At 38.1% G+C, this 10,847-nt stretch overlaps 1 protein-coding gene across 1 annotated transcript in view; it reads right to left on the bottom strand.

Annotated features, from left to right (window-relative positions):
- Positions 1-8,195: 8,195 nt before the first annotated feature.
- LOC116694279 (WD repeat-containing protein 78) overlaps positions 8,196-10,847 on the bottom strand; it is a gene marked incomplete at its 5' end in the record, with an annotated part of 8,693 nt that continues 6,041 nt past the window's right edge. The window contains 5 exon segments of the mRNA XM_032523904.1: positions 8,196-8,462; positions 9,207-9,360; positions 9,486-9,712; positions 10,206-10,304; positions 10,528-10,646. Coding sequence (XP_032379795.1) covers positions 8,412-8,462; positions 9,207-9,360; positions 9,486-9,712; positions 10,206-10,304; positions 10,528-10,646 — 650 coding nt within the window. The 3' untranslated portion in view covers positions 8,196-8,411.

Here is a 10,847-nt window from a genome sequence, read left to right as displayed (position 1 = left end):
TTGAGAGCAGATTTGGTTTGACATAGAAATATACAATACAAACACATTTGCTTGACAAAAGGTTAAAATAATACGTATTTCCCCAGGCACATGGGAAGAACATCAGTTCTGCAAACTTAACACTTATACACGTCAAAATTTCAGCAGCTTGCGCTGTGGAATCACCGAACTGTACATGGGCTGAAAGATTTGAACAATTCTTTTAAAGCACAAAGCAATTTTAGATAGATGTCTAAATTACTAATCTGAGTTTCCCTTTTCTTGCAACAGATGTTCGATCAAAACTCCTAACCTCTTCAGATGACTGCAGTGTGGAGAATATCAGGTGTACTTCATGTTGTCCTCTTAAAAGGTGAATGAATTGGATGGCAAAATAATGTTTTATTTAATAAATTAAAACTAATGAAAAGAAAATTCTGCTGCTGGGTAGAAACTGAATGTTTGACATGTGTTCAGAACAAACTGCAGGATGCCCTTCACATTTACCACTTGCTTATCAGTAATGAAACCAAAAGTAATTGAGTCCAACGCCTGTGCTCTCAGACTGAGGTGATAAAAATGTTCCCAGGCTTGGGTCATTTTATTTTTAACAATTAATAATGTAGGCGTGAATGAGATTGATCACAATGAATACCTGGGTGACTGTTCTCTGGAGGTCTGACTAGTTTCATTTCAGCTTGCTGTATTTAACGATTTATATACCGCCAATAACTATCAACACAGAGAAATTTAGTCAAACAGTTATTAAACTGAGACGCCACTTCTGTTTATTTACCCTTTTCCTGTTTAATGAGTCTTCCCATGTAGAGTAGTGTGTCAGAGTGTGAGTGTGTGTGTGTGCGCTCAGAGGAGAGGAGGCAACATGTACAGCAGTATAATGTCACCACTACTTTACAGCTTTCTGCACTAATCATGTTTGCACAGGAGCAAATTACGATAACATGTCCAACTACAGAAAAGCTTCTTCCAGGTACACAAACTTTATGACAAATGTTACTTGGTCCTTAAATGCATGAGTAATTTACTGAAATACAGTTTTGCAATACTTTTCATAATTATTTCCATCTTGTGAGACAACAAAAATCTCATGGCCGTTTTTCCGTTAGGTACATTTTGCTGATAATACTTCTGTACTTTCAATTAGTAAGACAGGGTCTTCAACGTTTTCCAGGCCAAGGACCCCCAAACTGATGGGCGAGATGGAGCGGGGACCCCCTAATTATATATATTGTATAAAATTGTGGTATATCAAACTGGTCCTATAGTGCCATGTGTGCATTGATGACTGAAAGACATCTTCTGCCTCATTTATCTGTTTACTACAGTGTGTTGAATTCATGTTAATGTGTATTTAAAGACATTTCAATTAGTGGAAAAAATTGCGGCGGGGGGGGGGGGGGAATTAAAAAAAAGTCTAATCAACCAAAACTTTCGCGACCCCCATGCAGTACCGACCCCTGTTGAAGACCCGTGATGTAAGACTTTAAATGCAGGACTTTACCTGTGATGGAGTACTATTGTTACTTTTACTTGGGTTAAAGAATACTTCGACCACCATACACGTGACAGGGCCATTCTGCAAAATGAGCACATTACTTCTTGAAGACATTTTGCTGCCAATGCTTCTGTACTTTACAGACACCTTATGAGTATTACACCCACACACACACACAACCACACACACACCAACACACACACCACACACACACAGGTTTGCTATTTTCACATAGATAATATGTGCAGTGGTGAAATAAGTACTCAGATCTTGTACGTAGTACTACTACAGTGAAGAATACTTGTTAGATGTAAAAGTACTAAAAATATTATCAAAATATATCTAAAGACTCATTTGCAGAATTACCCATTTCAAAACAATTAGGCTACAGTATATTATGTTGGATAAAATTATTGATGCATTCATGTGTTCATCACTTTCATGTTGCAGCTGGTAAAGATGGAGCTGATTTTAACCATTAATATTCGGTTGGGAAGCTTTTTTCCATTTGAATGTTAGTGAAATAGAAGTATGGTCTAAAGTAGCAGAAAATGGAAATAGCCTATAAGTAAAGTATAATTATCCTCATAGTGCAGTTACTTCTTCCAGCACTATTACTTTTTTTAAAGCAAAGTTCAAAAGCAAGACTCTATTGTTACATTGATAGTTTGATTTCTTGCACCTCTGGAGAAAACCCGGAGAAAGCCCGAGCTCAACGCACGTTCACTCTGCTGCAGGTTACCTGGTCACCTGTGTCGCAGCTCACCGTTAAAACCAAACTATAGCCATGCAGTAACTTATAATAACACAGCCAAAGTGATTATGGAGGGATAATACGTTAGAGTGTTTATACGCTGCCGACAAAGAAAAAAAGTTAGACTGACAAAAGATTTAAACAGCGTCCTCCTCACCTTTCTGCACTTCCCGACTCATCCACTTCCCTCTCCAGAGACGGTATCGATACTTCAATCATCGGGAAATCTTCCTCCAACACATCGGACTTCTCAACCGCCTGGCTGCGACTTACTTCTTGCAACGGGAGGACACTTGACACGTTTTCCTCCGCGTCCAGGAACTGGGGAAAAAAAACCCGTGCCTGTCTGTCTGTTTTTGTGCTCCACCTACATACTAATTGGCCAAACACAACCACTACGCGCGTGCAGCGGGTTAAAGGTGCAGTCCAACATTTAGGAAGAAAAGTCCAGTCCGAGGCTGCTGCTGTTGGAAATATAATAGTCAGTTTAGTGACATGAACAGCAGCAGCACAGTAAGTGAGTGAGTGAGTGAGTAAAGTGAGTGAGTGGGTAAGTAAGTAAGTAAGTAAGTATCAATCCAATCCAATCCACTTTATTTATATAGCACAATTTTAACAAACACAAGGTTTCCAAAGTGCTGCACAACATGATCATACAGAATAAAAGATAAAAACACAATAAAAGCACAATATAATAAGGTATAATAAAATAAAAACAACAAAATGCACTAGCGGCATGTGGTAAAGGTATACACATAAATCATCACTCTACCTGGTGTTAAAAGCCAAAGAAAAGAGGTGGGTTTTAAGAAGAGTTTTAAAATGAGACAGGAGGAGGCCTGTCTAATGTGCAGAGGCAGCCCATTCCAAAGTTTGGAGCTGCGACGGCAAACGCACGGTCCCCCCTGAGTAAGCCTAGCTTGAGCACCGTCAGGAGCAGCTGGTCAGCGACCTGAGAGATCGGCTAGGGTTGAAGGGGTGCAGCAGCTCGAGAGGTAAGGGGGGGCAAGGCCATTCAAGGCTTTAAAAGCAATTAAAAGAATTTTAAAATGAATCCTAAAATTGACGGGCAGCCAGTGGAGTGAAGCTAAAATAGGTGAAAGTGTCCTACTTGCTAGTGCCTGTTAAAAGACGTGCAGCAGCATTTTGTACACAGCTGAAGACGAGCAATGGAGGACCCGCTAGCCCATATAAAGTGCATTACAGTAATCCAGCCGATTAAGAAGTAAGTAAGAAGTTAAGTAAGAAGGTAAGTTAGAAATAAAGAAAGTTAGAAATAAAGAAAGTTAGAAATAAAGAAAGTAAGTATGTAAGTAAGTAGTGTAAGTAAGAACGTGTATAGCACTTTTCACAGATAAAAATCACAAAGTGCTTACAATAAGTGAAATACCATAATGAAAGACATAAGAATACAAAGGAAAACACAGCTACACAAAATCATAAAAAGCCCAATCTAACTAAGAGCCTATTTGAATAACAAAGTCTTCAACTGCTTTAAAAAAAAAGAAGGGGCAGTTAAATTCAATTCAATTCAATTTTATTTATAGTATCAATTCATAACAAGGGTTATCTCAAGACAATTTACAGATAGAGTAGGTAGAACACACTCCAGAATTTACAAGGACCCAACAGTTCTAGTAGTCTCCTCCAGAGCAAGCAACAGTGCGACAGTGGCGAGGAAAAACTTCTTTTAGGCAGAAACCTCGGACGACCCAGGCTCTTGGTAGGGGCGTCTGACGGGCCGGTTGGGGTTAGTGGAAATAACAAAATAGAAAAAAATGTGTTGTAGCAGTTCTTTGTGTAGTTCATGGCATGCAGGCACTGGGGCATACAAGGCACAGCAGGACGTAGCTGGGCAACGCAGAGTGTAGCAGATGAACATGGCACCGCAGAACGTGTAGCGGGACCATGGCGACAGCTGCTACCCTGATTTTGGAGGCAGTGCATTCCACAGCCTGGCCCGGTGGGTGCCACTGCCTGAAATGATCAAGGGCCAAGGGTTGGTGTTGGAGCCTGTCCGGACTGGAGCTGTGAATGGGGTTGGGTATCGTTTGGATGTTCACGATTCCGATGCCGAAGCGGTACTTTGAAAACAATTCAGATTCCTAAACCGATTCTTAAAAAACTGAAAAATGACAATGACAAGAAAGGCTCTGTAATAGAGTTTTTTTAAAATTGAAAAATATTTAAATTTAACAATATATTAACATTTTAAAGTACTTAAATATAAAATACGTAAACCTAAGTCACCTTACACGCAACTAAAATAATTTAACACTAAATAACAATTACACTATTAACAAGTAAAAAAAAAAAAGTGAAACCAAAATGAGGAACCGAAATTTGCGTTCTAATCCGGTCTTGGTCTGGTTTCGGTACCCAACATAACCCTGAAGTGGAATGTTTAGAGGAACATTGGAGGAAGGAGTGTTCAGATCCTTTACTTTACTAAAAGTACCAAAACCACACTGTAAAAACTACTCTGTTACAAGTAATATTCCTGCATTGAAAATGTTACTTAAGAAAAAGTATCATCAGGAAAGTGTACCTAAAGTATTTAAAGTAAAAGTACTTAATGCAAAAAAAATCCTCACATTTTAGAAACTGGTAACGATCAAAACAGTTCTGTCAATCAACCAAGTGTTTAATCAGTGAATTATTTCAGCTGGACTTGTAGACCATTTTATTGATGGGTAAGTTTGATTTATAACAAAGCATTGTGTTTTATAAGTGTGGTATGTGTGAAAAAAATCCTTAAATGTAAAGTACTGTGACTATTAACTTAAGCTTTCAGATGAATGTAGTGGAGTAAAAACTACAATATTTCTCTCTGAAATGTAGTGGAGTAGAAGGAGAAAGTGGCATGAAAAGAATAGGATCAAGTAAAGTACAAGTACCTCAAATTTGTACTTAAGTACAATACTTGAAGAGGAAACACCTGATCTCAGGTCAGGACAGCTGGTCTTTAAGACAGTTCCTGCAGTCAAGGACAGCTCTGCAATTAAAAATACTAATTTACATGACTGCCGACTGTATTCTTACTAATCTACTGATACACAAATGATTAACCAGCCAACAAAATACCATCTGTATTTTCTGATAAAAATGGAAGAAATAATCTTACCTAAAGGTCCACTAACTAACTTTTGCTACATGTAACATATAACCAAAGGTTAGGCCAAGTGATGACAACTACAGAAACTTCATTCAGTAATTTGTAAGTGGACCTTGTGTTATGATTGTTTGTCAAACTACGATTCCCAAGGTCCAGACACCATCCACATATAACCTAAATCATCTAACATCTTTTTTTTTTTTTTTAAGATTATTTTTTTGGGCATTTTTAGGCCTTTAATCTGACAGGACAGATGAAGATACGAAAGGAGAGAGAGAGGGGGAGTGACATGCAGCAGAGGGCTGCAGGCCGGTTTCGAACCCGGGCCGGCTGCATTGAGGAGTAAACCTCTATACATGGGCACCCGCTTTACCAACTGAGCTATCTGGGTGCCCATCTAACATCTTTTACTTATAATATTACAGCCTTTCAGCACAGCAGTGGGTATTTTCTGTGTATAATGGAAATTCACTCAAGTCTATTGGGTTTAAAAACTATAAGACTAAATGTGAAATGTCCCTTTCAAATCCAGGTTCACTTCCCACTGTGCTTGAAACACAAAAGTACAACCAAAGCAATTCATTGGATGTAAAAAAGGATGTAAACCTAAACCAGATAACACTAAACTGTACTCACATCCTTTACGGCCCACTGCTCAAAATTCAAACACAACTTTAGCAAGGAAAAGGTAAAAATAGAAAGTGTCGTGTTGCAATCTAAGATCTGTAAGTATTAAAATAGTTTGCCTTTTTTGTTGCATAATTCTCATTTTTCCTCATTCACTTTTAAAATAGCATGCACAGATGATTTTCCATGTGTAAATCTCAGCAACAATCACATGCTCTGTCTGTGACGGGTCATCATGGGATTTATATCTTCCCATCCCTAATGTTGCTCACTGTGCTTTAATTCTAAACAGGCACTGAAGCTTACTTAAGCAGTTCTGTGGGAGGATATGTGACCTTTCACAGTCATAGATCACAGCTGGGTAAAAATATAACAGCCATTTGGGTCATCACTGCGTTTTACTATAACTCATGTGAATCCTTGCCCTGCTGGGGAACACTCATTGTGAAATTACACTGTCAGCAAATGCAGGCCATACACATTAACAAAAAGGAAGTTTATATTGGTTTGTTAGCTGTAACAGACGTTTAACCTTTGAACATATGCTAAAACTTTGAATTGGAGTTAAAGACACTGATCTTGCCAAAAATCTTCTGTTGCTGATTTGTAAAATTAGTTTACGCTGCCTTGTTCTTAGCTTTGTCTATCCTATAGTATAAGGGTTTTATTAGCCTGGATGCCAGACGAACTTAGCCCCGCCCACAACATTTGAGGTCGGTAAGTTTGGTCTTGACTTGACTCGTTACGGAGGAACTATGCTCGAACCAGAGCTGTTCAGACCAATCAAATTGTCAGGGCGGGCTTTATACGATGATCAACAGTAACCAAAAAGCGCTTTGGTTGAATTTGTTTACAACAAAAACCTTTCGCTAGAAAAGCGCTATATAAATACAGTACATTTACAAGAATTCTGATTTAATATTGTAAACCAGTTGCAGCAGTGTGTAAGCTCAGATCATTTGAAATCTGAAATCAGGAAATTGTTGCACATGAGACAATAGTTTCACTATTACCCATGTATTTTGGCACATCAATTCCCTCTAATGAAACTCTTGTTAAGGCAAGTGTCCACAACTTTTCGCAATGGAGTTTGTCATCTATAGACATACCAGCTGGTCCAGGGAGCGTGATGCAATTTGTCCGAGCCAGTGTGTGAATGAAAGAAAGCAATGTCATCCAGAATAACTGTGTTAGCTGACGCATTCTTGGTTTCTGCACACAGCTCAACTCTGATGTTTACTCCTAAAATCTGGCATTCAATAGTTAATCCTACAATATAACTACATTATTATAAATATTGGGAAAAACTAATATGCCTTAACTGTCTACCAAAACTAGTTTGGCGTAAAAGTAATGCTTGATATGTACTTTTAATTTGAATGTTTTAAGTGTATTTTTTGTTGTTGTTAAAATCTGATTTTTTATAGTCAGTTTGTTCTAAACTACTCACTCTAATCATATTTCTGATGTTTATCTCCACATTGGTATATACTATAATGTATAAGTAAAGATTAGAAATGGGTTTTCAAATCAAGATTTAATTTTAGTCTTTATTTAACTATTGTATGATATAATATCGCAGTATATTCTTTTTCATTTATTATAGAAAAACCAGTCCACCAGTGGCTTTGAATAAAAGCACATATGATGCACAACGCTCTCACAGACTCAATGCTTTTCAGTTTGAATCACTTTTCTTTAAACATCCATAAACCTGATTGGCCAGTAGAGGTCTCCATCGGTCTTAAATAAGAAGTCCAGAAGTACAGTAACCTTGTCATCACAATTTTGTCTTCAGATCTCAACTGAATTTTCAGCAGTTTATTTTTAGTGTACAAAAAAAGAAAAAAATCTCTTCTTTTTTAATGTTCAATTTGAATGTAACTTTTTAATACCACAGTGAAAAGCTCTGCATCTATTTGAAGACTGTCCACAAACAAAAATCTTTTAGACTAAATTATAAACATGATACATTATGTAAGGGTTACATTTTACTTACTCAACTAGTTGTTTTGAAGTGAAAGTATCTATAAATCTCTAAAGGTCTTTTTACTTCCCTCGCAAAACATTTTTGAAATGTACAGTAAAGCTCATATGATGTATTTTGTCTTATCCTAATTTGTTGCATTTTTTGTAGTTATTTTCCACCAGTTTTCTGTCGTTTTGTTAATAAAGACATAAACTACATGGAATGTAACATTTATTTCATTTAAACTTTAACAGATGCTTTTCTAGACTTTTTTCAAATTCCAAAATAACTGGCAATAATTAAACTGCTGTAATAAAATTCACATATGATAAGATACAACAAATGTAAAGTGGTTCTTGAATAAACAAAAGGCCAGCGTTATTACAAGTGTACAGTCTGATCTTTTTGGATGGATTAAAACTTTCACATTGCAGTTTAAAAGTTGCAGTTTCTAAAGATACCTGGGAACTGCGGAGCCAATGATGTCTTCCAAGCTGTCCACCTTAAACAAAGAGAAGAGACAGTTTGACCTGTGTACAGTGTACAAAATGTTTTACCCTACACTGACTGACTTTTGTGATTTGTTTCGGTGTATTCCTTTTCTCACATTTTCTCAAATTTGGTAGAAAATTACTATCTTGAGTCTTATCTTTGCTTTCCTGGAAATCCGGTTCCAATTATGCTTCAGACACCCGGAAATTTAAAAAAAATGCTAAAGCCGCCCACACATGATCTGCGGTAAAACTGCTCTGTGCTGGCCGTTCCATTATTTTCCTGTGGGGAGAGCGGGGCCGCCAAACTGCAGTGCAGCCCTTCCCTTGGTGTCGCGCATCGCTTGGAATTGCCGCCGTGAGCTGTGCTCAAAGTTCAAATTATTTCAACTTTGACCTAGTTGCTGCTGACCTTTCAAGGCAAAACTGTGGGCGCAACCAATTCCAGGACGTTCCTGTGCTGCGCTTTGCCTCTTTGCTCTGCGCCCTACCTCGCGGATCATGTGTTGGCAGCTTTAGTCACCAAAAAGAAAAATTGCTTAATCTCTCTGTAACATCAAGACCTTTCTGAATAACTGTTCCTTATATCCTTTCTGTGGAAACTTGTTTGTAAAGCAACTTGTAAGCTCTGCAAACCACCTCCCTTGATATTAAGAAGATTAATAATATTAATACAAAAAAATGATGGAAAAATATGCATGTGCAACATGTAGCATATCGAGACGAGAAAATCACACAGACCACCTCAATTTTACCTGCTTGCCTTGTCCAACACTGAGGTTTTTGAGCTGGTAGACAGTCACTTGGCCTTCACTGTCCCCTACCAAGACACAGTCTGTCCCTCTGGCAAACAGCACGGATGTCATCGTCACACCAGGTGCAGCCTTGTGCACAATGGTTGGATGCAGGCTTAAAAGGGATGCATGTCTTTAGTGGACACCAGATCCTTTCAGGCTAATGTTTCAAATCAGTTAGTAAGAAAGTAAACTAGACAGAGCTCTATGAATACAGAAATATCTGTCAGCCTGACTCACATGCTTAAATTCAGGTCCCAGATCTCAACCTGCAGTCCATTAATGGCTGCAAATATTGTGGACCAGTTTGGGGACCACCTGATGGCATACACGGCCCTCTGGGCGGATGTAAAGCTCAACACAGGGGTAAGGCATTCTTGCTTCCACAGCTGGATGGTCCAGTCAGAGGAGCAGCTCAGGAACACATCTGGACTGAATGGCGACCATTTAATGCTGTTCACAGGGCACTGAGGGAGAGCAAGAAAGCGGATATAGAATGAACATGCTGAAATTACCAATATTGTTTCAATAACAGTAATACGGTGAATTAACTTGTAGTAAATGGGTAGCATATCACATTTTCTGTTATTGACTATATGTTATCCAGGGATATGGGAACAAAGTATTTCTTCCCACAGATTTTTCTGGTGATGAGATGAGTCTGCAAGCCGGAACAGTAACTTAAACTAGTTGTGCTAAACTGCAGATTTGGTCTACATGTTGGTTTGAAGTCCAAGCATCATAAATGACACTGAAAAGCTGGGGTAATACTAAAGTTAGCTTGCTCTTTCACTACTCCACCATTGAAAAACAGGGCCCTACTCTTTGGTGTTATACACATTATACTGTCAAACACACTTACCATAGGTATTGGGTATTGGGAAATAAAGTAATTTCCTGTGTGCGCGTTTGCACATTTCAAATATTACAGACTCAATGGTTTTATCCAAAAGGACTTACAAAGTGATTTTGGTAAGTCTCCAGAACATTGCAACTGTTGGAGACGGAGCACTTTTGGATGAGGCCCTCCCATGTGCCAACCAGATACATACTGGAATCCTACGGGAAAAGAGCAAACCAGGAGAATCATGCAAGGTTTTTCTTTTATGTCATAGTCAAAGTTGGAGAAAGACACAACCAGAAAAAAGTTAATTTGTTAAAAGTTAAACTTTGGAAGAAGGAAGTTAGGCAAAAAAAAATTCCCTACAAAACTAAGATTTTAGCATGAGTACTACGCTCAGTTAAAATCATCCCAGGATCTATTTGATTTCTGTGAACTTACTGTTGGATGGAAGTCAAGACAAAGACCAGGAGTCTGTACTGAACCCATGTGTTTTGTCTTGTTCTTGTTTTCTACAGCTTTCTTCTTAGAATTTTGAGTCTTCTTTAGCTTCATCAAGTCTAAGAACAATTTTTTTTTAGAAAAGATACAGACAATATGATTATTACTTTTGTAAGAGCACTGCTATTAGGGCTGCACAATTAAACAAATTTTAATCGCGATCACGATTTTGACTTCCCACGATCAAATTTGCGTGATCGAGAGATTATTATTTTTTAAAGGGTCATTTCATAGAACGCTCCGGGTTTTTTGCATAGCCC

Source organism: Etheostoma spectabile, chromosome 8, assembly GCF_008692095.1.
Source record: "Etheostoma spectabile isolate EspeVRDwgs_2016 chromosome 8, UIUC_Espe_1.0, whole genome shotgun sequence".
In the NCBI taxonomy this organism is placed as follows: Eukaryota; Metazoa; Chordata; class Actinopteri; order Perciformes; family Percidae; genus Etheostoma; species Etheostoma spectabile.
The sequence above is the reverse complement of the archived record's forward strand: the minus strand, read 5'-3'. Positions and strand labels throughout refer to the sequence as shown.